This window comes from Chionomys nivalis, chromosome 9, assembly GCF_950005125.1.
Source record: "Chionomys nivalis chromosome 9, mChiNiv1.1, whole genome shotgun sequence".
Lineage (NCBI taxonomy): Eukaryota > Metazoa > Chordata > Mammalia > Rodentia > Cricetidae > Chionomys > Chionomys nivalis.
In genome coordinates, this window is record NC_080094.1 from 35956214 (window position 1) to 35983358 (window position 27145).

At 38.0% G+C, this 27145-nt stretch overlaps 1 protein-coding gene across 6 annotated transcripts in view; it reads left to right on the plus strand.

Annotated features, from left to right (window-relative positions):
* Positions 1–27145, plus strand: part of Tasp1 (taspase 1) — a 357326-nt gene that overhangs the window by 156025 nt on the left and 174156 nt on the right. For all 6 annotated transcript variants that reach the window (XR_009057693.1, XM_057780148.1, XM_057780147.1 and 3 more), the window contains one exon: positions 8221–8331. Coding sequence is in view for 5 of the 6 variants with exons in the window: in XM_057780148.1 (XP_057636131.1) it covers positions 8221–8331 (111 nt within the window). In the remaining variant the exon portion in view is untranslated. The remainder of the gene's footprint in view (positions 1–8220; positions 8332–27145) is intronic.

Sequence of the window (27145 nt, forward strand, 5' to 3'; positions counted from 1 at the left end):
ATGGTAGGCTTGTTAGTACTTATTCTCCAACATCTACTTAGTCCTCATATTCCAAAGCCTGCTTGCATCTGACTAAGTACATATAACTGTTTCTGCCAACAGTAGAATGATAAAATCTTGTGTAGAAATGATATGTTCATTCCAGACAGTGACTGTTAGTTTTAAGTGTCAACTTACCACTACCAATAGTTACCAGGGAAGCGAGTCTTGCTTGAGAAATTGTTTAGATAAGGTTGGCCTGTGGGCATGTTTGTAAGGGCTTCATGATTGTTGATTGATGTGGGAGGAACCACTCTGACTGTGGGCAGCATGTCTATTTAATGGGCTATCCTTTGAACAGAGTGAATGGAAAAGCTAGGCCAGCACACACAGTAAACAAGCAGGCAGTGTGGGTGCGTTGTTTCCCTCTGGGCTGTGGGTGTGATGTAACTGGCTCTTGAGCTCTTGTCTGACTTCCCTGAAATGATGGCAGTAGTCTTGGATTGTGAGCCCAGTAAACTCTTTTTTTCCCCTAAGCTGCTTTTGGTTAGGTGTTTTATCACAGCAACAGAAATAAACTAGAATATAGCCTAAAGCAGGAAAATAGTCCTGCTTGACTTGTAAATTACATACTTTATTCAAACAATAGTACATTTATAGATGGTGGAACTGTTGGTATTTTTTCTTAAATATGTGGCCCAGATTTGACCTGCAACATTAATCATTATTATGAGTTTGTTAAGTCACTGAAATTTGGGGTTACTTTTGTGCCTGTATTGGTATTCTGATGGATAACCAAAGGTGCATTTTTTTTTCCAATTGCATTTGATGAAATGAGGGAAGTGTAGACCTTTTTTCAAGAGTAAGGGAATGAGCATAAATTATTGAAGCATGGGATTTTCCCGGGAGAAAAGCAGAGGAGGGGCTCCAAGGCGAATGGAAAACATTTAAAAAGCACTGTAATTAATAAATAGTAGTTTTTGGTGAAGTGTGATGGTGACACCTCCCCCCCACACACACACATACATATGTACAGCAGAGGCTTCCAGAACCCAGATAAGGCACAACTCACACCGAAGTACCTGTTTTTACAGAGAGATTCTTTATTATGCTGGGAAGAAAAGTTAAAAGTGACTACTTTCTAACTCAGTATTTACCAGAGGTAATTTTTAAGAGGACAAGAAGTGGAGGTCTGTGTTAGAATGGGATGCAGAAGTAAAGGAAATAGGGGGACGAAGGAGGAGGGAAAGGGCACAGGGGTGTTTGTCCAGGATGGAGAAAGGACCACCTCTGCATAGAGAGGAGACAGACTTGGCCCGTAGGCAAATGGGATTTATAAAGGTAAAATGGCAAACCCTGTGTTAGGATGAGGTGTTTAATTTTAATTGCGCATTTTTATTTAGGTGAGCTAAAGTGGTGTTCTGATTGCTGGACTTGAATATTTTAATAGCTGGACCTTGGTGGTCAGCCTCTCTATCAGACAGCTCAGCTTTGATATTATCTTTCCCAGGAAGCATTCAACCCCTACTAGAGCGAAGAATTACATCATTCCACACGTGAAAAGGATTACCCCCGTGAAGGCATTATCCTCACACTCATCAGCTGTGCGTGCATGTTGACCGTCTTAACACTCATCACAGGGAGCATATTGCCACTCTTCCCTAGCTCTTTTTTTGTTGAGGCAGCAACTGTATGACTTTTTCTAGGAAAACATGAAGAAAAAATATCTATTCATACGAAATAGGGAACCAATGACAGATCAAGGTGCAATATGATTGGATTGGAATTGTTTACATGAACACTGATGAGGAGATTATGTACAGGAATGTCAATGACTCAGGATCAGCAGGATCACTGAAATGTCTGTTTCACGCTGGGTACCCATTCACAAAAGCTGTGTTCCTGGAGCTGAGTGACTTGCAGACAGCTGCATGAGTAAGAGAGATTCTTCTCTCCTCAGCAGTTACTACTGATCATATAATTCCGGGAGGGACATTGCCAATTTTGTAAGTTTCCTGAGGACTGAAGGCTACTTGATTATGGCAAATGATTTTTTGATGTGTTCTTGGATTCGTTTTGTCTGTATTTTATTGAGTATTTTTGTATTGATGTTCATAAAGGGTCTGTAGTTCCCTTCTCTCTTCTGTTGGTTAGCTTGGATAAGGATTTGTCTATCTTGTTGATTTTCTTGAAGAACTAACTTTGTTCCAATGATTCTTTGTATTGTTCTCTTTGTTTCTATTTTATTGATTTTAATCCTCAATTTGATAATTTCCTGGCATCTATTCCTCCTGGGTGAGTTTGCTTGTTTTGTTCTAGAGCTTTCTGGTGTTCTGCAAATTCAACAGTGTGGGATTTCTCCAACTGCCTTATGTAAGCATTTAGTGCTGTGAACTTTCCTTTTAGTACTGCTTTCCTAGTGTCACATAAGTTTGGGTGTGTTGTACTCTTATTTTCATTGAATTCTAGGAAGCTTTTAATATCTTTATTTCTTACTTGACCCAGTGGTGATTTAGTTGAGCATTATTCAGTTTCCATGAGTTTGTGGGCTTTCTGCAATTAGTGTTGTTGTTGAATTCTAACTGTAAGCCATGGTGATCCGATAAGATACAGGGCATTATTCCATTTTTTTTGTATCTGTTGAGATTTGTTTTGTGGTTACTTTTAGAGAAGGTTTCATGAGGTGCTGAGAAGAAAGTCTACTCTTTTGTGTTTGGAATTTGTATAGATGTCTGTTAAGTTCATTTGAGTCATAACATCTGTTAATTCCTTTATTTCTCTGTTAAGTTTCTGTCTGGCAGACCTGCCCACTGGTTAGTGTGTGAGGTTTGATGTGTGATTTAAGCTTCAGTAATGTTTCTTTTACATATGAGGGTGCCCTTGTATTTGGGGCATAGATGTTCAGAACTGAGACTTCTTGATGGATTCTTCAAGTGATGAATATGAAATGTCCTTCTTGATCTCTTTTTATTACCTTTAGTTTGAAGTCTATTTTGTTAGATATTAGGATAGCTATACCAACTTGCTTCTTAGGTCCATTTGATTGGAAAGTCCTTTCCCAACCCTTTACTCTGAGGAAATGTCTGTCTTTGAAGTTGAGGTGCGTTTCTGGTATATAGAAGGATGAATCCTGTTTTTGTATTCATTCTGTTAGTTTTTTTTTAAATAGGTGAATTGAGTTCATTAACATTAAGGGATATTAATGACCAGTGATTGTTAATTCCTTTTAATTTTTGGTGGTAGTGTGTTTGTGTTTCCCTTCTTTAGGATTTGCTGCTATGGAATTATTTATTCCCTGTGATTTTGTAGGTACAACTAACTTCCTAGAATTGGAGTTTTCCTTCTAGTGCTTTCTGTAGGACTGGATTTGTGGATAGGTATTGTAAATCTGGTTTTGTCATGGTATATCCATGGAATATATTTTTTTCTCCATCTATGGTGATTGAAAATTTTGTTGGGTATAGTAGTCTGGGTTGGCCTCTATACTCTCTTAGTGTCTGCATAATATCTGTCCAGGGCCTTCTAAACTTTTAGAGTTTCCATTTAAAAGTTGGTTGTTATTCTGACAGGTCTGCCTTTATATGTTACTTGACCTTTTTCCTTTTCAGCTCTTAATATTCTTTCTATTCTGTAGATTTTGTATTTTAATTATTATGTGGCAAGGGGACTTATTGTGCTGTATTATTTATGTTTGAATAAATAATACTTGCCTGAAGATCAGAGGGCAAAGCAGCCATACTAATCAACTACAGACTAGAGAGTAGTGACACACACCTTTAATCCTGGACTGGGGAGACAGAGGCCGAGGGACCTTTGAGCTCAAGGCCACATAGGGCTACACAAGACTGCAAGTGTCTAAAGGAGAAACAAAGCTCACACAGAGGTAATCCCAGCGCTTTGGTTTCCACACCTTTAATCCCATCACTAGGGAGGTGGAGATAGGAGTGATGACATGGCTGGACGGGGAAGAGGAATATAAAGGGGAAGAGACAGGAGCTCAGTGGAGTGTGAAGTCTGAGGTTGGTGGAGAGCATTGCAGGATCATCCCTTTGTTTGTCTGAATCTTGGTACAGGCAAGATGTCTATAGTGGCTTGACTGCTTTGCTTTTCTGATCTTCAGGTTGAACTATAATATCTGTCTCTGGGTTTTTATTATTCACGCTACAGGGATGGGGGGGACTTTCAGTTTGTTTGGTGTTCTGAAAGCTAATTGTATTTTCATAGGTATTTGCTTTTTTAGATTGGGGAAGTTTTCTTCTATGATTTTGTTGAATATATTTTCTGTGCCTTTGAGCTGGTATTCTCCTTCTGTCTCTATTACTCTTAAGTTTCATATTTTTATGGTATCCCAGATTTCCTGGATGTTTTATGGCATTAATGGTTATTTTTTTTTTGACTGATATATCTGTTTCCTCTATCATATCTTCAACAGCTAAGATTCTCTCTTCCAACTCTTGTATTATTTTGGTTATGTTTGTATCTGTAGTTCATGTTCATTTACCTAGGCTTTTCATTTCCAGGATTTCCTTGACTTGTGTTTTCTTTATTGGCTCTATTTCAGTTTTCAAGTCTTCCTTTACTTGTTTGCTTTTTTTTTTTTTTTTTTTTTTTTGGCTTTCTTTCAGAGGTTTATTGATTTCTTTCCATTTTTTTTTCTTTTTCTCCATTTCTTTAAAAGAATTTTTTATTTCCTCTTTAAGGGTCTCTGTCATCTTCATGAAGTTATTTTTAAGGTCATTTTCTTCTGCTTCTGGGTTACGATGTTCAGGTCTTGTTGTAGGACTATGAGGTTTTGGTAGTGTCCTATTGCCTTTTAGGTTGTTGAATGTATCCTTGCTTTGGCATCTACCCATCTCTTACTCCAGTTGGTGCAGGCAGTGTCTTTCCCTCTTCATCCCATCATTGCTGTTGGTGTCTGTGTCTCAGGGAACCTCTCGGACTGACTGATGCAGTCACTGTCTGTCTCATGGAGTTGCTCTTCATGCACCCTGTGCAGTCACTGTGTATCTCTCAGGGAGCCACTGAAGTCTTGGGGAGATGGGTGGGTTTGGAAGTGGGACTTTTAGATTGCAGACTCCAATATGGGGGTGTATGTGCTGGAGGCTTGCCCTTGCACTGAGGTGGCGGGGGCAGGGAGGGGGTTTTGCCTAGGGACCTAGTGCCTAGAGACTGGGCTGTCCATCAGATATGCTGGTCACTCATCTCTTGGTCCTCTCTATCCAGTTGCAGTCTGTATCTTCGGTAGCCACCGAGGTTGCTGGGGCTAGGGGCAATAGGTGCATTTGGGGGTGGAAGGGGTCTTGTAGATTGCAGGTTCTATGGCTGGGGATGGAAGGGAGGGTGCTGGGGCAGCCTGACTATAGGAGGCTTGCTTTAGTCCCTAAGGCTTGTGGGGAAGGGGTCCAGGGTTTTGTGCCAGAACCTAGGGCCTAGAGACTGGGCTGTCCAGCTGAGAGACTGGCATTCACATCTGGTCTACTCTATGCAGTTGCAATCTGTCTCAAATAAACTTTTAAAAAGGACTCAAAACCATTGGCCCTAGCTAACTCTTACATTTTAAATTAACCCATTTCTATTCATTTTCTTGCTGCCCTGTGGCTCATGGCTTGTTACCTCATTTTGTACTTGTCCTGCTTCTGCTGTATCTGCCTGGTGACTCTGATTTCACCCTTCTTCTTCCCAGTGTCCTCAGTTTGGTTTTTCTGCCTAACCTTATCCTGTTCTTCTATTGGCTAGTCGGCTTCCTTATTAAACCAATCACAGCCAAATTTACATAACGTACAGAAGATTAATTCCACAGAATAAATAAATATAAATAAAAGAAGATGTAGTGAAAAATGTATTTCTCATGGTATGAGTAAAGAATGAATCTCAAAGTTAAGTAACATTTGAGTCAAGCTTCAATTCTATTGCAGTATGTTCTAAGAAACTTTGGTATTTAGTAGATAAAAATTCCAGTTTCCATTGGAATACATGGTAGAAAAAGTTTTGGTGTCCTAATCCCTATGTTAAAGGTAATAATATGCCAGAATATAAATCAGAATTTTAATATTTTTAATTTTTTTTAGTAAAACTCAATCACTGGTAAACCCTTTTTACTCTCCTAAATTTAATAAGAGGGAAATGCCTTCCTGACACATCTAAATTTTTGATGTAATATCATAACTTCATGTGTTTTAGCTGTTTTACTTGAGGCATATGTACATAACTTTTTGAGCATCATTTAGTTTATAATGTGCTCATTTTCTAATTGTCACAATTACCCCAAAGCATAACATTTCTTTATTCCACATCAAATATATGCCCAAAGGGAATTAAAATTTATGGGGTTTTGTGAACTTAGCACAATGTCCTTACACAGTAAGTGTCAAACATGTTTTTAAATTATTCGTTTTATTTCTTTCTGCTTATAAAACAAACATTAGTGAACAAAATAATCCTTTATATTAAATTCCACAGGGAGTTTTGTCTGGGTTTAGATATTTCCAAAGAGATCTTTAAAATGTCATTTTCGTAAGATATCAGGCAGTTTGAAAGTTGTGTTTACACTTACATATACTTTTCATATCTTGGCATGAGTGAACATTGTACATATAACATGCATTATGTGCATATCTGCCTATACATTTAAGGAAAGTTATAATTGGAGAGGTGTGAACAGAGGAGGAGATGTGCATGTATGAAGAGGACATTTCTGACATGAAAGGCAGCAACATGACTTAATGGTTATTGTATATAATGAATGTTTTTGCCATTATACAAGTGGTTTCTGACTGGAGAGATGACTCAGTTGCTAAGAGCACTTCTGTTCGAGAGGACATGGGTTTGATTCCCAGCACTCCCAGGCAATTCAGCAACTCCAGTTTCAAGGAATCTAACAGCCTCTTCTGGTCTCTCAGCACCACACATGCACACAGTGTACAGACATTTCTGCACGTATTTAAAATAAAAATAATTTTTAAACTGTCAAAAAATTAAAAGTAGTTGCTTAATTTAGCTGTTTTAGTGCAAGCTTCATTATGATTGTTGAGATGCCCTTTGTTCACTTGTTTTCCCCCATGTATGTGTGTGTGTCATGGTGTTCATGTGTATGTATGCAAAGTGCAGAAACATTGAGTTGTGCCTGCTTCTGCTTGGACTCCTAGACACTCTTTTGTGGAGCTGCTTCTTCAGGGAGCTGAAATATGCTTTTCTTTTAGGTTCCCAGAGGATCATGATACCACCTTTAAATGTTTACAATTTTTTTCTTTTAGAAAGGAAGCTGCTCCTTTCCAAGAAATGTTCTATTAAAACTCACCAATCCTTAAATTAAGCTTCTTTGACTCTGTTTTTGCAGTAGCTACTACTGTAGAACTTCTATTCATTACTCTAGTCAGTTCAAGTTTATCTCGTGTTAAAATCCTCACCTCCCTCCCTTTCTTTCCCTCACATTTTCTCCCTCCCTCTTACCTTTCTCCCTCATGACTACCTTCCTCTCTTTGTTTTATGTGTATGAGTATTTTGCCTGTGTGAATGTATGTGTGTCGTGTGTATCCAGTACCCACATCAGTCTGGAATCACAGACAGTTGTGGGTGCTGGGAACTGACCCTAGGTCCTCTGTAAGAACAAGCTGGTGAATCATCTCTTTAGCCCCAAAGTACACTTTTTCTTTAAAACTATGGAAAAGTAGTTTTTTAAAGTTCCTAAAAGTTATGTGAGTATTAAAGAATGTAAGAAAGCTGCTGTTTTATCCTGTCCCTCACACTGCTAGTGTATGACTTTCTCAAGCAAAGGTAGGGAGAGATTTAGGTTGCCCCTGGATGTCTACATTTCTCTCCAGCCACCCAGGCAAGTGGAATGTCAAAAAGAAAATGAATGGTTGACAGCTGTGGATCCATTATTAAATGGGAGGCTGAGACCACCCAACAGGATGATTTGTAGTTACTCACTAGTGGATTGGGAGAGAATCCTAGGTGCAGAATCTACATTCCCATGTTATATAAATTGTTCAGCTGAAAGACGGTTTCTTTTATTTTTTTACTATTTTCTTTTGAGATTAAGTACCCCCATATTTGTTTATATTCTATCGAATATCATTACTAAAATTACCAAACTGTTCATAGAGGTCATTTCATTCCCTCACTGGGTTGTCCTGTTACATAGCTACTTTGTAATTTTTGTGCAAGGGTGTTTTATATTATTGAGACAAGCAAAGTAGTCAGTATTGTTTTCCTTATTTGTTGTTTTTCTTGGACTTCTAGGATGTGGAGAACATCTTGTGCGCACCATACTGGCTAGAGAATGTTCACACGCTTTACAAGCTGAAGATGCTCACCAAGCTCTGTTGGAGACTATGCAAAACAAGTTCATCAGTAAGTGCAACTTTGGGAAAAGGACACCGTCTCCATATAGAGCATTTCCTTGAGCTGTATATATTAGGAATCGGTTTTCCCACATAAACCTCTAGACTTTTCTTCACTGCCTAGCATGAAGTTAGACCTTCAGAAAATATTATTTGTAAGTAGAAATTCTATTACAGTAGCTGCTACAGCATGAGATCAGCTATTTAATTAATTTAGTGTCAGATTCGAGACATTATCTAGCATTAAAGTGACAAGTACTAAAATAGAAATCTGTAAAAGAAATTCAAGGAGCAATGTGCTATAGCATGTTTGAAATGCAGTTATTCTTCTCATGTTATTGGCATGTGCACTGCACAGGGTCAAGATGGAATCCTACATTTGCCCAGTCCTCTTACTAGATGTGCATATATGTATGTGTTGATGTGTTCGGGAATAATCTGAGAATGGAGGACAGAAATTTCCTTGTTTGTTTTTTTGAGTTGAGGAAAGAATAAGTGGAAAAAGTGGTCTATTTAGGTTTTGAGACGAAGTAGATATGACACTCCTGTTCTAACCAGGATAGAAGCCATGTGATAGATTAAATGGGTGAAGTCGAAAAAGAAGACTTTTAAACTAAGCTAAACAGTAGTTATAAGACAACTGGAGAGAGTGTTTGCTACTGTGCTGGGTAGTGTTTATGTGAACTTGACAGTATCTGAGGATCATCTGAGTAAAGGAAACCTCAACTGAGAAAATATCTCCATTGGACTGGCTCTAGGCAGTTCTGTGGTACATTTTCTTATTTGATAATTGATGTGGAAAGGATAGCTCACTGTGGACAATGCTACTCTTGGGTAGGTAGTCGTGAGTTGTATAAGAAAGCAAGCTTAGCAAGCCAGTAAACAGTGCCCCTTCATTGCCTCTGCTTCAGCTCCTGCCTCCAGGTTCTTATTTGAATTTCTGTCCTGATGCCCCTCAGTAACGGAGAATGACTGGAGAGTTGTAAGCTGAGAAACTAACCAACCAAACCTTTTCTCCCCAAATTGCTTTTGGTCATGATGTTCATCATAGCAGTAGAAACTCTGGGGACAATAGACAGGTGCCCTGGGGATGAAAGTTTTCCTAGAAGAACACACTTGGAGAGATTTTAAATCCATCACATCAGAGATCTAGATTGATTATCAGACAGCTGAGCTCTGCTGATTGGTTTAAGATAAAGTGGGTCTGGAATTAAATGAAACAGGCCATGCTCCAGAGTTCAGAAAGACCACAGATGCTGAGCTCTGGGTGCCCTGTGTCAGGGAGGGTGAGGTTTTCAGAACATTGTAGGTGCAGAGAACGTACGGAAGGAATGACTACTTCACAGACGACCTTCTGGGATGCAGGAGCTTGTTGAGAGATTCATTGATGATGATTGTGTTCACTCTGTTGAGCTCTAGTTTCTTTGTTGAGGGCTGTAGAAGAGTTATCACTGGGCTTGGCTGTATGGCTTTAGATGAACACTTTCTGGACCATTAGCTCAGGCAGACTCTCTTCAGTGGCCTCGTACCCAAACTCTCAAGCCCACCACTCTTCTCCAGTCAGTGCTGGAATTTATAAGAGGGGTCCATATTGTAGCTGTGCTCATCTATAACTTTGTTTACTTACCTTTTTGCTAGTTAAATAAACTCATTTTTATATTACATATATACATATACATACATATATATATATATACGTGCATGCATACACACTATTTTGTACTATTATATTTTATTGTTGTTGTTTTTGGTGGCACCTGGAATTCAGGGAACATCTGTGTTCTTGGGTCTTATGTGGAGGGACACTCTGATTCTGCAATACGTTTCCTAAGCTCTTGGCTTCTGCCAGTGTATGACTTGCCCTTCACCTGTTTATAGGCAATAAGCCTTTGTCACCATTGAATTCATTGTGGTAGCTGTAGCTTTTGTCTTCTGTAACCCACACAGCAACCACAGACACTCAGGTGACAGCTCACCTTCTCAGCTACATGTTCCCTCTGAGCCTTTTCAGTGAGCCCTGGTAGTTCAGACAGGGATCCCAGAGCCTCTGGGATTCTTTAAGGGGTGGTCAGGTCAGACTCTCCTCCCTTCCCTGTAGAGTATCTTGCTATTCTGCGTGTGCCTAGTTTCTTTCTTTTCACATCTGGCAGGGAAAGGGCAAGGGTCTCTTCTCCTTCTTGATTTCTCCAAATCTCGCACGAACAGTTTTGTTGTCTCCTTTTCCTCCTTCCCTTTACTGTAGGCCCAGGAAGAGAAACAGAAACTCTTACTAGTGACTAGTCTTCTTTAGTTTTCCCATAAGTCACACATCAATTCCCAGCTCTATTGTAAAGATTCTTATGGGGACCAGGCTAAGGAAGTATTTATCCAAAGTACTGCGTTTTCAATAATCTAGGCTTTACCTACTCCAAGTTCTTTGCCCTCTGAAGTTGTCACAATGTAGAATTTAGAAAAGTCCATAAAGAAGCCCAAAGGGTAAAATCAAATTCAACTGGATTCACTGATAAGAAAATGAATGGATCCTACTGAGGGACTAAACCCTGAATGACCTCTTCAAAATCCTAAATTGTCACCTTGATCTTTTAAAAGCAGCATGCTCTGTTAGAAAGGTGGTTTCAGCCACACTCAGAGAAAATAACAGATTATCTTAGAAAATTATATTTATTTATGGGAAAATAGAATGACTGACCAAAGGAAAATTTATTTCATAAGGAAAGGATTTTGAACAGGTGTATTCTTACGTTCTTACTGTGGGTGTGTTGCCTGTGTATATGGCTGTGTACCTCATGGTGCCTAGTGCACACGAAGACCAGGAGAATGCCTTGGATCCTTCAGAACTGGAGTTGCAGATGGTAAGCTACTGTGTGAGTTCTAGAAATTGAGCTCAGGTCTTTGGGAAGAGCACCAAGTGTTCTTGGACACTGAGCCATCTTTTCAGCCTGCTTTCTTACATTCCCTGTACTAAGGTTATGAAGACTGTGAAGAGAGCCAAAGTTCTAAATCATCTGGATGGTTGTACTGTTTCTCTCTCTCTCTCTCCTCTCTCTCTCTCTCTCTCTCTCTCTCTCTCTCTCTCTCTCTCTCTCTCTCTCTCTCTCTCTGTGTGTGTTTGTGTGTGCGTGTGTGTGTAATAAGTGCTACTTGATGTTGACATACAAACTGAGGAATAAACTGTGAACAGGGTTTGAAGTCTATCAATAATTTCAGAAAGATTGGTTGCATTCTTGTTGAGATCTATTTTTGTTAGTAGTGTTGAATGCTGTTTTTAAAGAAAAGTGATTATTGGCATAATGGCATATGATTTATATGATTTTCTGTCATTGTGTACGTATGGTAGATGTAGTCTCAGGACAACAATGAGAGGAGATATTAAGAATTGAAAAATAGAGGTTCATGAAATCTAACTTCTTAGAAGTCCTGTGGCAAGCCAGGTGTTGTGGTTCACACCTTTAATCCCAGCACTCACGAGGCAGAGGCAGGTGGATCTCTGTGAGTCTGAGGCCAGCTGGTCTACAAAGCAAGTTCCAGGACAGGCAGGATTGTTACACAGAGTTACCCTATCTTGAGCCACCCCCATCTTGCACACACACACACACACACACACACACACACACACACACACACACACAAAAGGAAATCCTGTGGCAGGTGTATAATTAGAGTGCATGTGTCTGTTGAGAATGACCTGAAAGACACTGCTGAATCCAAAACGACAGAGCCACTGTTAATTCAGCTCAAATTTGGGTCTTGAGACTTCCTAAATGTTACTCCTTTTTGGTGCTTTGCTCTTCATTTATGTAACTTTCAAAAATTGCTAATGACATGGAGCAGTTTTACCTCTGGGAACCCATTATTTAGTGCCTGTTGAGGCTCATCTTAAAAACACCTTGCTTTGGAAAGGAGCAGGGGATTTTATGGAGCTCAGCTCATTGGTCCTGCTTATTTAACAGTTAAGTTAGTTTAGAAGAATCCAGGGAGTTGCCCTCATAGCCATCTTGTTAGCCAGTGAGTATTGATTTATTCTGTAAATTCATGTAAAATATAGAAGAATATCCCAAGACTCAGGACAGCTGGTCCTCTGTAGTTTTGTGTCTCTTCCCTTGGCTGTAGCAAGTTACTTAAATGGCTTTCTCTCTTTTAAGATCAATAACATTAGATAAGAGGAAATTTAAAAATTCCTTGGCCATACTAACTTTTCTTGGCTCTATGTTGGAGTCAGTCCATAAATCTGAAATTCTTTTTAATCAGATGATTTGAACATGGGATTAGGAAATAAAAAAAAAATTCAAGAAGTACATGTGATCATTACAAACTACTTGGAATGAGATAAATTGGATTTAGTGGAGACCTGGACTAAAAGCAAGAAGGTTGAGTTCTTTTTTCTTTTAGTGCACTGATAGTTAGTTGTCTATCTAAAAAAGACAGGTCTTTTTGTTCTATTTCTTCATTGTAGAATGAGGAGGCAGATCTCCATGGTTCCAAAAACTCCTCAAGTTCCAACACCTTACTTAATCCTTGGATTAGTTCATGGCTTCATCTAAACTACTTGTAGAGTTATGCGCCAAATGACACATCAATTAAAATTCTGTATTTAGACTTGAATTAATGACGTCAGGTTCCTGTGTGGAGTAACACTGTTGAAATCTTCTCAGGTAGTGATTGAAATAAGTTAATGACTACTTTCGTCATCTTGTGGTAATACAAAATTCCTCCATTTTTGCTTTTTACATTTTCTTTACAAAACTTGTAAAAACCAATTTAAAGACTATCATTGTAATACTGATAGAAATGTTTTATATAATAATCAAATCAAAGAACTCCATGTTGTTCATCTGAATCTCGTTTTTTTGTCAGAAAGAATCATTGCTAAAAGTGTTGTGTTTTCATAGTCTTCTCTCAGTTAGCTATCTATTTTATGAGCACTTTAAATAAGTATGTAGACAAGATAGCAGCATAATTTTCACTTTCATTTAATGGCTCCTTTTCCTTCTTCTCTCTTCTCTTGGTGGTTTTTGTTTTGTTTTTTTTAAATACAGAGTCTCCTATAGCCAACCATGACCTTGAATTTCTAATCTCTTTTTTAACCTTTCAACTACTAGATTATAGTACACCACCATACCTGGTCACTTAACAAATCTTGATGCTCTTTTTATGTCTGTATATAGTTAAACTAAGAGGTGAGTTAGTCCATAATCCTAGGTAAATCTTAGGTATTCATACCTTTACTGGAAGGGATTTAAATTATCTGTATTATTTTATTACAGATGGATTTTTACCTCTTCATATTCTTTTAAGTTGTCTATCTGCTAACTAACATATTTATTATTTTTAAACTATATTTTTATAATTCTTTGAGGATTTCCTATAATGTATTTTAATCATATTTATCTTCTTCCCCAACTTCTCCCATACCTATATATATAGCTTATTCTTACTGTAATTTATTTTGCCTGGTACCTGACTGACATTGATATTGATCAAATTTTTACATACTGTTTGACTGTGTGTGTCTTTATTTTGAAATTTATCTTAGGTCTATTGTGCTTTTTAAAAATCAGGTTATCCTTTGAGGCCCACTGGTGCAGGCGTCATTGTTTGCTGCTCCTTGAGATAATAAGGCACAATGTTCACAGCTAAAACACAGCTTGGGTAAATTAGTGATACCTTGTATCAAACTAAACAAAAAGGTGCAGATACTGCTCAGTAGAGTGCTTGGCCAGCATTTGCAAGACTGTTGGTTCTGTCCCCATTACTGTTTTTAAATACAGTATCTATTATTACTGAGATAGCAATGTGAGCGCCTGGTCTAATTTCAGGGGTTAGAGTCCATGGAAATGTAGGTATCCTTCTGTTACTGGAGTTTAACTTGCATCAGACTGGTCTTACACTGAGTCTCCAACAACTGGAATTCACTGGTCACTCTCATTTAAGTTTTCCTACTCAGGCACTGGTTCCATTAGTGAATTCTGCTCTGATTAGGACAAGCAATTCTTGGTATCATTTCTCTCATGGATCCCATGGATGAGTTTTTATATTTTCATTTTGTTCAGTGTGATTGTTGACATTGATTGTTCTCCTGGCAGGATCCATAGTGATATAGGAGACAAAACACTGCTCATGCCTTTGGGGTATTATCTACGTTAGGTAATTGAGGTGGGGAGACCCACTTTAACTGTGAGTGTCATGGCCATTCTATGAGCTGGAGTCTTGAGACGGAAATGAGTAAATTAGCTGAGTAGTAGCATTCTTCTCTGCTCCTGCCTGGGTCCACACTGCAGCCCACTGCCCCAAACTTCTGTTTCTGTGACTTTCTTACCCAGGACCTCCACACTGTTAGACAAAACAAACATGTACTTCCTTAAGTTGCTCTTGATGGGTATCTTATCCCAACAGTGTGGAAGTAACTAATACATTCAGTTTTTCCTAGTTGTTAGGACACAGTGGCAGCTTCCATGCTCCTTCAGTGCCGGACTTCTGTCTTCATACTCTTATTTCAATAATGATAAACTTCTTAAAACAACCACTGTAGTTTTGTTTCTTTTAAGATTAATGCTTTTATTTACTTGAGAATATCATATAATTTATTTTCCTTCTTAAAAGTCTTCCTGAATATTTCTCCATTTCTGACTACCCATTCTCTTACAAACCAAAGCCAAAAACATGGAGTACAATTTATGGTAGCCAACTGCTTCTCAGCATGGGTGGAGCCTGCCTTGGTGGTTAATTTACTCATTGTCATGTCGCTGCGGAATAACTTCTTGGCTTGGGGTAGGATTTAGTGCTCATTTCCCTCCTCCAAACTGGGGTTTTGTCTGGCATTTGTCTTATTAATCTTGGCCATTCAGATTGAGATTTCACAAGATGAAATCTCAAAGCAGCTTTATCTTTGCATTTCCCTGATGGCTAAGGATGCTAAATGAAACATTATTTAAGAATTCTTTTTAACTCTATCCCCATTCGTAAAGCGTTTTTTTTTTCTTTTTTGCAAAGTTGTTTTTGTTTTTAGTTCTTTGCGTATTCTAGATACTAACTTTGATGTATAATTAAGTTTTTTTTTTTTCTTTTGCCATTCTATAGGCTGCTTCTTCACTTGGATTATGCTGTCATTTGTTATACAGAAACCTTTTAGTTTTTGGGGCCCCATTTATCAGTTGTTGGTCTGAATGTCTGTGCTCTTAGAGACCTGTTTAAAAAGTCCTTTCCTATGCCACTGATTTAAGTCCATTCCCTACTTTATCTGCTATCAGATTCAAGATATCAGGTCTTTGATGTTGAGGTCTTAATTCATTTGGAGTTGAATTTTAACTTAGCCTCAAGTTTTATACAGGTTGAAAATACTTTTATTCTTTTACATGCAGCCATTCATTTTGACCATATGTTGAAGATGCTATCTTGTTGCCGGGGTTTCTGTCCTGCCCAGTTCCCACAATCTTTAAGTCCCAAAGAGGTCTACATTAGTTATAAACTGATTGTCCCATTAGCTCAGGCTTCTTATTAACTCTTACAACTTATATTAGCCCATTTTCCTTGTCTGTGCTAGCCACATGGCTCAGTACCTTTTTCAGCGAGGCAGTCACATCTTGCTTGCTCTGTGGCTGGGCCAGGACTGCAGAGGAATGGGCTTCCTTCTTCCCAGAGTTCTCCTGTTCTCATTGACCTGACTCTACTTCCTGCCTGGCTACTGGCCAATCAGCATTTATTTAAAATATAATTGACAGAATTCACACCATTGCCTCACATCACTATCTTTTCTCCTTTTTTATTTTTGATTTGTCAAAATTCATGTGTCTGTGTGTGGACTTAATGCTTTGCTCTTCAATTCCTTTCTGTTGATCAAAGTATCTGTTTTTATTACTATAGCTCTGTACTATGATTGCCAATCAGAATGATGGTATTTCCAGCAGTTCCTTTATCGTTCAGGATTGTGTTAGTTATCCTGTTCTGTGTTCTTCTGAGAGGATATGTGTGGATCTGTGTGTGGGTGTGTATTTCTGTATGAAGTTTAGGGTTATTTTTTCAATTTGTGTGAAGAATTGTGTTGGAATTTTGGTAGGGATTGCAGTAAATCTGTAGATTGCTTTTGGTAGGGTGACCATTTTCACAATATTAATCTTACCAGTCTATGAGCATGGGAGAGCTTCCCATTTTCTGTTGTCTTCTTCAGTTTCTTTCTTTGACTACTTCAGGTTTTTATTATCCAGTCTTTCACTTGTTTTGTTAGAGTTATTCCAAGATTTTTTTTTTGAGTCTGTTGTGAATGGTTTGTTTTTCTGTTTTTTTTTTCTCAGCATGTTTATCATTTACATATAGGAAAGCTCTCACTTTTATGTGCTTATTTTGTATCCTGCAATTATGCTGAAAGTATTAACCAGCTGTAGGAGATCCCCGGTAGAGTTTTAGACTCTTTCTGTAATAACACTGACTATCTGCAGATAAGGATATTTTGAGTCTTCCCTTCCTAGTTGTATTCCCTCCACTCATGGCTTTTTATTTTTTTTCTATCACCTATCTATTTATTTGTCTGTCTATCCATCCATCCATGTGGATTTTTGGAACCAGGATCTTACTGTATTGCTGTAGGTTAGTCATTCTGTGTAAACCAGCCTGCGAATTTGCAGATCTGCCTGCTTCTGCCTCCCAAGCATTGGCATTAAAGGAGTGTCAGCTATGCATAGCAGTGTTATCTTTTTCTTATAAATCAGCTTGAGAAACTGTTTACATATAGCTTTTTACTTTTTTTTTAAAATCAGGGTTTTTTTTTTTTTAAAGATTTGTTTATTTATTATATGTACAGTATTCTGCCTACATATATCCTATAGGCCAGTAGAGGGCATCAGATCTCATTACAGATGGTTGTGAGCCACCATGTGGAGGGAATTGAACTCGGACTCTGGTAGAGCAGTCAGTGCTCTTAACTTCTGAGCCACTTCTCCAGCCCAGCTTGTTACTTTTCTATATTTCTTGGAATTATCTGTTCATACTTTCCACCCACAATTTTTTTTGTTGCATTTGATGATTTTCCTTGAAATGGTCTGCACCTTTTGATAGTAATAAATTTTTTTTAAAAGAAAGATTCTTTGGCACAGTTCTAAGCATCAGTGTATTAAAGAATATCCTCTATCAAGGTTTGGTGCCTCTGACTCTTGACTAAAATTTAGTTAAGGTTTTTCCATTCAAATTTTTATTTTTTTTGAAGATTTTATAATCTTTTCCACCCCTCTTTCCCCTCCTCCAACTTTTCTCATTCCTGTCCTTAATTCTATGAACTTTCCTTTAATTGTCATCATTCATGTTTGTACGTGCATTTAGGGCTATTTGGCATTGGAGAACTTCCCAGGGAGCTTGTCCCTAGAGAAAACTGATTCTCCCTCTCTTGGTAGTTATTGATTTCCTATAGTCCTTCATCTCCTGGAATGACCTTGTAAAATTTCCCCTATCCACAGTGGTGTGTCTCCTATATTTCTTTATGCAGATCTTGTTTAGGCAACCATATTAGTGAGTTTTCATAGGTAAAGCTTCCTATTATATCTCATAGATATGATTTTGCTCTATGTGTCCTGATCTGCTGGCTCTTAAAATCTTCCTGCTTTCTCCTCCTAGATTTTTCCTGAGCCTTAGGTTTAGGTGTTACGTTGTATATTGACCAATTCGGGATAGTCATCCCAAGGTTACTTAATCTCTGCATTGCGATCCATAGTAGCCTCTACTGTAAACTCACACCTTAAACAGTCCCTCATATATAAATCCAAAATAAAGAAAAAAGTCACTGTAAGAGACAACAAATATGTCAACAGAGATTTAACCAGACTACGAATAACTTTGCATGTTATAGATGCTAGTTAAAAAAAATGATACATAGGTTTTAGACATTGATATTTTTTATTAGGTAGAATTGGTTTTGGGGAAAGCATCATAAGTTGAATGTGTACTTAGAAATTCTGTCCCTAGCTATGCTTGTGCATATCAGATGGTATGTGCAAGAATGTTCATAGCACTTCCTTTCTCCTGACAGAGTTGGGAACAGTTGTGACATCGATCCATAGGAGTAGAATATGAGGCTGAAAATAAGGCATTACAGCTACACACGTTAATGTGAAAGGGTCTTCAAATCATAACATTGCATTTAAAATACTGCAGTTTGCCCCAGTTGGCATTTTTCATTGATGAAGAAAATCTCTTAAGGCCCCACCCCTAGATGAAGAGCTATAGGCAATTAATGAGTGCTGAGAGGTGGAGAATTCAGTACCAAGTGGTCAGTAGTCAGCCCTAAAAACATACATATATGAACAACACTAAGTGGACTCAGCAGGTTGTGTTTATATATTCATATGTTTGTGTACATATAAGAATAATAATTAAAAAGAAAGCACTAGTGATTCTACGTGAAAACAGAAGGGCTTGGAGGTAGAGAAGTGAGACCGTGGAGGTAGAGCAGGATGTGATAGTGAGGCTGAAGATGGTCAAAGTGTATCATAGACTTCTGCTAAATCTTATAATGAAACTGTTTTGTAAAATTAATAAATGCTTATAAAGTGAAAAAATCTTTAAAGTGTAGTTTGCAAACTCATTAATATTACCTTATAAAATCAGAGAGTGTTTAAATATACATTCAGATAGAGTAAAATTATAAAAGAAATTAGGTTGTTTTGAAGAAGTTTGGAGTAGTGAACTGTAGGAAAGACAACTCAGGATTGTCTTCTAGTATGGTTGACTTTTAACTTTTCAACTTCTTTTGTGAATTAGTGATGCCTATTCTTTTAAAATCCCTCGCGTATGATTTGTTATATGCATTTCTTTTCTGTTTTAAGAAAACTTTCTCATTAAACTCAATAAGAGAAAGAATGGCACAGATCCATTTGTCCTGTCTTTGTCTCAAGAAAAGGAACATGAATCAAGTACCTCTGGAGATCAGGCCCTACTTTCCGTGAATGGGTAATCGCATTTAACTGGTGTATAAAATATATGCAATGAAAAATGAGAAAGTAAGAAAAACGGTTGCACTCAATGTGATGAGGAACCTATATAAGTTTTGGTAGTAAATTTGTATGCTAGGGTGTGGGGTGTGATGGAGGAAAATGCCATTGGAGACTGAGAAGGTATTTCTCAGTGTGTGATGGACTGAGCAGAACTAGACTGAGGAAGAAGGAGAATTGTGTCTTAAAGACTCAAATACATACTCTCTGGGGCTTGATCCCCTATTGGATAGGACAAGTGTATGGAAAGGTAGTATCTAGAAAAGAGTTTTCTAGAAGACTGTGGAATCGTGTTCCAGTAAACAGTGACAGTATCATGCTTAAAGCATTGAATATGTAGTGAGATTGAGATTGGTACTTTATATATCAGTGCACAGGTGTTTGTGACAGATAATTGTGTATATGGGGCTAGAGTTTGTGGTGGATTAGATTTGGGAGTTGGTCCCAAGGTTTCTGGCATACTCCTTAGAACGATTCAACTGGGAGCTCAGATCTCATTTCAGTTCCTCAAAGAGCTGTCTTTGAGGTCTTGCTGATCTTCCAGAATCTTTTCAGTTATATAGACGTTTTATAACTCAGAATGAATTTAAGTGAGAAATTGATACAAAAGGGAAAAACTTGGGTGGAAACTTTCTACAAGGATGTCAGTCACTTTAGAAGTGAATGCTTTATAGGAAGCTCATTGCAGAATTGAACGCCTATTCTCAAGAGATTATTAGTATATATTAATTGTGCACAACAGTGGTTCTTTATGACATCCTCATACATGCACATTCTATATTTTGTTCTTTATTTCCTACCACTGCCTTCTCTTGTTTCCTCCTGTTCCCTTGGTCTCTTTTTTCCCCTCCCTTTTGTTTGTCCCTTCATGGGGAGTTTTAATGAGTTCTGACATGCTTTGTTTGTTTGTTTGTTTTTACGTAGAGGGTTTCTCTGTAGCTTTGGCTGTCCTGGAACTCACTCTGTAGACCAGGCTGGCCTTGGACTCAGAGATCCTTCTGCACCTGCCTCCTGAGTGCTTGGATTAAAGGTGTGTGCCACTACTACTTGGCTCTGATGTATTTCTTTGGGTGACCTGTTTCATAGTTAATTGTAAAGGGAGGCATAAGAAATACCAGAAGCTTTTGTGGAAAGTCTGAAGGTTTAAAAATAGAGTGATTTTAGATGGATATTACTTGGTAAAATAGTTGAATGCCATAAAAGTTTGAGAACCTCTCCCCTTTGGGTTGAATGGCTATCTGAGAAAAATCATATTTATTAGGCTGAGCAAATGGAAAGTAGCTGCTGCTCATGCAAACTTAGAACCTACATAAAAGCCAGCATAAATAACATCTGCCTCTAACCACTGCACTGGGGTGAACATGGCACAGGGTGAGGCAGATCCCTGAATGTCACTCTCAGGACAGTCTACTCAAATCAGCAATCTTCAGGTTCACTGACTGTCAAATTAGAGAAATAAGACACCCAGTTGTACATCTCTGGCCTGTAGACAAATGCACAGACAAGTGCGTGTGTACCTGTACCCACAGACATATATGTACACATCCATACCAACAAGTACACATAATAAAAATGAAATAAAAGTTTAAACTCAAGTAAATAATGAAATTTGTTCACTCAAGCAGTTTCATGTGAGAGTCATATATGATCCACTTCGCAATTGCCACATTTGAAATTTCAGTTCACTTGGAATAGAAGTAATTGCTATACTTTCCAAGGAGCCCAGAAATTCCCTTCATATGACTGATATATTTTTATCTTAGGATAAAACTGTCAGTATGTTCTGAGCAGTTAATCTGATTTTTCTTGCTCTCCCTTCCAAATAAGAAAACGAAAATAACAAAACATTTTTTAATGCATTAAATTGCTAACAGAGCTGACCGGCAGCAGACTAACTGTTTAGACTATGTCAGTCAATAAACACAGGCAGCCAGCAGAGGAGGACAATGCCACTGTGCTTTCAAAACAGAAGTTGCTTTACTGTCTGCGGTTGAGTTGCTGTTTGCACAACCGTACCCTCCCAAAGTCTGGGGTACCATTTCTTTTGGACACTACACGTTTTTTACATAGCAGAGACTGACTGTATCAATAGCATTTGTGTTGTCTATCCTCCCAGACATTTGATAACCAAACCAAAAAGTCATTTAAAATAAGGACTGAATTTTGGTAAGTGGAAATAATTTGGTATTATTATTTTTTAATAAGTAACAGCACAGCATTGACAAAAAAATCTAGAGCGGACAACTCAAAACTGTACAACAGTCTCGTGTTACCTTTTAAAAAGCACTCGTTTTTGTTGGTGATAGGTGTTATTTCAAATATGTCAGTGTTTGAGAACCATGAACTTGATTATAAAAAGTTGATTCTGTCAAACAAATTAAAGCTGATGAACTAGTCACAGTAAGTATTGTATTATGATTTTCTGTTCAAAGATGTTTATGAAATATTAGGTTGTATCAAAAACCATGTAAGGAATTTGTTTAATCCCATGTAGGAAAAGTTAAACCAAAGCAACAACAAACCCAACTCTGTTTCTATTTTAGTAGTTAGTTTTTCTGCTAGGGATACTTTTTTAGGTAACCAAAAAGCTTTTGTACCCTGTTCTTTTAGTTTGTGAGCAAGTGGTAATTTCACTAATATTAGCTACAGCAAACACATATCACATAATTATAATACTGAATGAAGGAAAGGAGAATTGAGTCCTGTAACACTTAGAGATGAATTATACAGTGCCGTCATTATTGTAATAGTTATATGTTGATTCATTCCCTCATGGACCCTCTTCAAACTCAGAGTTAGAATTATTTTTATATTTATGTTGTTCCCTCATTATAAATCAAAAATTTAAATACATTAGATATTTGAAAACAGCTACAATTGTTTGACTCTCTGAAAACCACACATTTATGTGAGCTAGAGTTTATATAAACATTTTTCTTAACCTTTGTAAATGCTATAAAGCCCTGACTAATTGTTAGCACTAGTAGTGGGCAGCTCATACCAAGTGCTGCAGAGGCTTAAACATGCTGCTGATTTTCTGGCATTTTATCTCATTTCAGAGTATTATTTATCCAGTTTCAAATTAGATAAGTTCAAAATGTCTGTGTGTCTTAAATACTAAGTCATATATTTATTTAAAGCACTTAAATCAAAAAGTAGGATTCATTATTTGAATTTGTGACACAGAATTCTGTGGTTGCATTTGTTGAGAGGGAGAATTCTTACTGGTCAAAATGCATGTGTTCATTGAGACCTTTAGAAACACTGCCTTATAGCATATATTTGTGTGTGTGTACATGTCAACACAAGTTGCCAGAGTAAGTTTGTACCAAGTGTTAATGTGGCTGTGTTCCTTCAGAGGTGTGCACAAATGTCTGTTCACTCCAGGGAATTTCTAGGCATAGTCTAAGCATGATAGCACTGTGGTGTAGGTGGAGGAATAGCCTTCTTCATGTGTGGTATATTTACAGTATTTTAGCATCAAGGACTATTAAGTTTAAAAAAATCTTTTCAAACATTTCAGAATAATGTGTGTACATTTCTATCTCTTTAACTGAGCAAAAACAAACATAGTAAGCCGTTAATATGAGAATCCTAGCAAAGGCATATAGATTTTCTTTATATAGTATTTCAGTTTTCATGATTATTTAAAATTTTACATAGCCAAGAAATTCATAATGGTCATAGTAATGATTCTTGAATATATTTTAGTTTTTTTCTTCTTTCTTTGAAGTCACTTTGATGGTGTTTAGTTATATCATTATTACTTAATAGTGGTAAGAATTGAGCCTCATCCCCTGCTTCCCCAAGCCTTCAGGATACTAGTCAAGTGCTCTACCTTTAAGCTGTACCCAGTCCATTTTTGCATCCTACACAAGTACCGATAAGTCTGATTTACTTAATGAAGTTACCATTGGGAAAGTAAAATCAAACATATGAAAATAAGAAAATTTGCTACATTTGTGAGCTGTCAGTTGTATTCCTTATGAGATAATCATTGTCCACACAATAGTAGTAGGGTACCATATTGCTGTTTTTTTTTAATTTTTTTAATTTTTTTATACCATCTTTCATAGCCCAGACTAACCTTGAAATTGCTATGTAGCTGCTGCCTCCCCAGTGCTGGCATTCCAGGTATGTCCCATCACTCCTGGCCAGTAGTATGATGTCTTAATTGTTGTTTCTGAGGATAACTTAGAAAATAGCTTATAGCTGGGCGGTGGTGGCGCATGCCTTTAATCCCAACACTCGGGAGGCGGAGGCAGGCTGATCTCTGTGAGTTCGAGGCCAGCCTGGTCTATAAGAGCTAGTTCCAGGATAAACTCCAAAGCGACAGAGAAACCCTGTCTTGGCCCCCCCCTCCAAAAATAAAAACCTTATTATATACAATTGCTTGATACATGTGTGGATGATTAAAAAGTAGAATTTACTGATTCCTTGCACCCCTTGCTTTTCTTAATATCAAAGGTTATAGGTGATATTTTATAAAGTAGGTTTTTACGTGTTGTAAAAATATGTAATTAGTTTTCTATTTATTTTTTATTAACTTGAAATATATTCTATGGAGATTTTAATTTGATTTTTAAAAATTAAACTTACAATTTAATATAATTATACATTCAATTTTTATTGTAAAATATTACATAGATTCCTGTGTATCTACTACTTAATTTTCTTCAATACAACCCATTACAAAGCTCTAATATTACAATCAGTACATTGACTTACATATAATACACCAATCTTTTAGATTTTATTTTTTATTTTTGAGACTATAGTATAAATTACATTTCCCCTTCCCTGTTCTCCTTCCAAACTCTTCCATATATCCCTCCCAGCTCTCTTTAAGATGTATTCTGTTTGTAAAAAATATATTTTAATACAGAGCCAAATAATTATAAAAGCATAGCTTGAAGGTTAATTTTTTTAAATTTGTAAATGTACCTAGATTTTCTGCTTTTTTGCTGTGTGTCCAAACTAAACCATATCCCATCACCATGTTTGAAAATATTCTTAAAGCAGCTGATAAAGCGCAGTGCTGTCAGGAGTCCTGCTTTGTCACCGCCACCTGCTCTTCTTTGTACCTTAGTACAGTATTTGTGACACACTGTGGGCTGTCTTGTTTAGTTGTCTGATCTCTGGTTCTTAAAATTGTTGTTTTGAAAGCATACTTGCAATTAAGCATAGGCCTTGTGCACGAATATGCAAGGCAAGCAGCCAGCTGATAAGCTCTTATGCCCTGCAATCTTTTCTCTTTTTTTCTGTATTCCTCCATTCTAGCAGCTGTGAAAACTCAGTAGTCACGCCTAGGACGTGGCAGCACTTCAGTGTGGTTCAGGCTATTGAGATAGAGTTTGCCTGAGTATTTCTGGAGTGCCTTTGTTTTCATCAAAAGGCCTTCAGCATTTCTACATTTGCAGTGTGAATATGACTCCTGGAATAAGAGAAACCAGGTACAATCATGATGGAGTAGATAAGCCAGACACAATAATTATGGACTTGACACTGAACCCGTTACTGTAAATACAAAGGTTACTTAGGACCGGAGTACTTGTTTGAAGGAAAAAGTAAATTACAATTTATTTAAATCACAGTAGGCCTGATTTTCTGTTGTTGCTAAGTGCATTATAAAATGGTTCCTCGTGTGGATGGAAGGGTACATTGAATATCTGTTCTCTCATTAACCTCTTTATACAGATGCTACTTGAATTGTGATATGGTTGTCTTCAGGAAAGTCATCACAGGTGAAAATATCGTCACTTGACAATGCACTATAGAGACTTAAGCTAGCAGCTACCCTAGTTTCACAACCATGACTACTGTAGGGTACTGACGGTTTACAGTGACGATCGTGTCTGACTGAACTGTGGTGAGCCCAGCATCTTGAAAAAGTATTGTTTTCTGTATTGTTAGCCAGGGAAAACATGTCAAATCCTGAGTGAGATAACCCAGACCCAAAAATATGGTGTGTACTCACTCGTAAGTGGATTCTAGCCATAAACAAAGGACGTTGAGCCTATAGTTTGTGATCCTAGAGAAGCTAACTAATAAGGTGAACCCAAAGAAAAACATATATAATCCTCCTGGAAATTGGAAGAAGACAAGATCGCCAGGCAAAAGTTGGGAGCATGGGGGTAGGGCTGAAATGGGGGGAAAGGGAGAGGGGGAGAGAGAAGGGAGAAGGGGAGGGTTGGGGAGAGCTTGGTGGGAGTGGGATGATTGAGATGAAGGAAGAATGGATATGGAAGCAGGGAAGAAGATATCTTAATTAAGGTAGCCATTTTGGGGTTGGCAAGAGGCTTGGCTCTAGAGAGGTTCCCAGGTATCTACAGGGATGTCCCCAGCTAGGACCTTGGGCAGTGGAGGAGAGGATGCCTGAACCGGCCTTGTCCCGTAGTCAGACTGATGACTATCTTGAATAAAACCATAGAACCTTCATCCGGCTATGGATGGAGATAGAGACAGAGAGCCACATCAGAGCACTAGACTGAGCTCCCAAATTCCAGTTGAAGAGCAGAAGGAGGGAGAAGATGAGCAAGGAAGTCAGGACCACGATGGTTGGTCCACCCACTGAGACAGTGTGCCTGATCTAATGGGAGCTCACCAACTCCAGCTGGATTGGGACTGAACAAGCTTGGGATCAAACTGGACCCTCTGAATGTGGCTGACAATTGGGGCTGACTGAGAAGCCAATGATAATGGCACTGGGATTTGTCTCTACTGCAAGTACTGGCTTTTTGGGATCCTATTCTATTTGGATGCATACCTTCCTAAGCCTGAATTGGGGGGGGGGGGGCTTGGACTTCCCACGGGGCAGGGTACCCTGCCCTCTCTTAGGGCTGAAGGGTGAGGGTGAGTGGGGGAGCAGGAGGGAGTGAGAGGAGGGGAGGAAGTGGAAATTTTGATTGGTATTATTTATAAAGTAATAAAAAATAATCTGCTGAAAAAATCAAGTTATTCACATATTATAGTAGTACTACACAATTATTATAAAGCACTCCATATTTCTCAAAGCTTTTTATGTTTACACTTTCTGCTCATCTTTTTAATCCTCAAATGGAGGAAAGCTCAGAGCTAAAGGTCATGTGCCAGCATAGTAACCCCTATCCAGTTTAGTAAAGGAAGTTGTACCCACAATAGATATCTTTACTTCCAACAATATGCAAAGAGAGAGAGGAAGAGACAGAGTATGTGTGTGTGCACGTGCACACCCTCAGGCACATATGTAAACATTATCCCATATCTTTAGTTCTTAAAGCCTCTTTTAACTGAGAAGAGATGTGCAGATTCTCATTTGGGCAGGGTTGACTTAGTCACTCAGCGTAGTAGCCTGACCTTGCTGGCTAGATAACAAATGAGCGTGCTGCCTGCATTGAGCCAGTCAGCATTCTTCCTTTGGCTCCTTTACTAGTTGTAGAGCAAGCATACTTCTTTTTGCTTAGGTTGCATGAATTTGAATTGACTAAGGGGTTCTTCTCACTGTGAAGTCAGCCATCTGACACTAGGTCAGATCCCTAGAATGGCTAGATATCTGAGGAAGGAAAAGGATCATTTGCTTTGCATCGCAATAAGATCTTGATTCCCATGTATTTGCTTTGTGTCAAGTAGCCTGCTGTACCTTTTATTCTAACCCCTTGAATTTTTTCCCTACATTTCTGACTATTCAAATAACCCACATAAATGTAGCAAAATGTAATAAAAGCAAATAGCTGTTGTTTGTTTTAACATATGAGTTCAGTCTTTGTTAGAAGACAGAAGAGAACTACATTTCAAGTGGTAGTCACTGGATAACTTTTAGGCCCCATTCTACTCTTCGTCAGCTTTTAAAGAATTTTAAATGATTATTAGTTT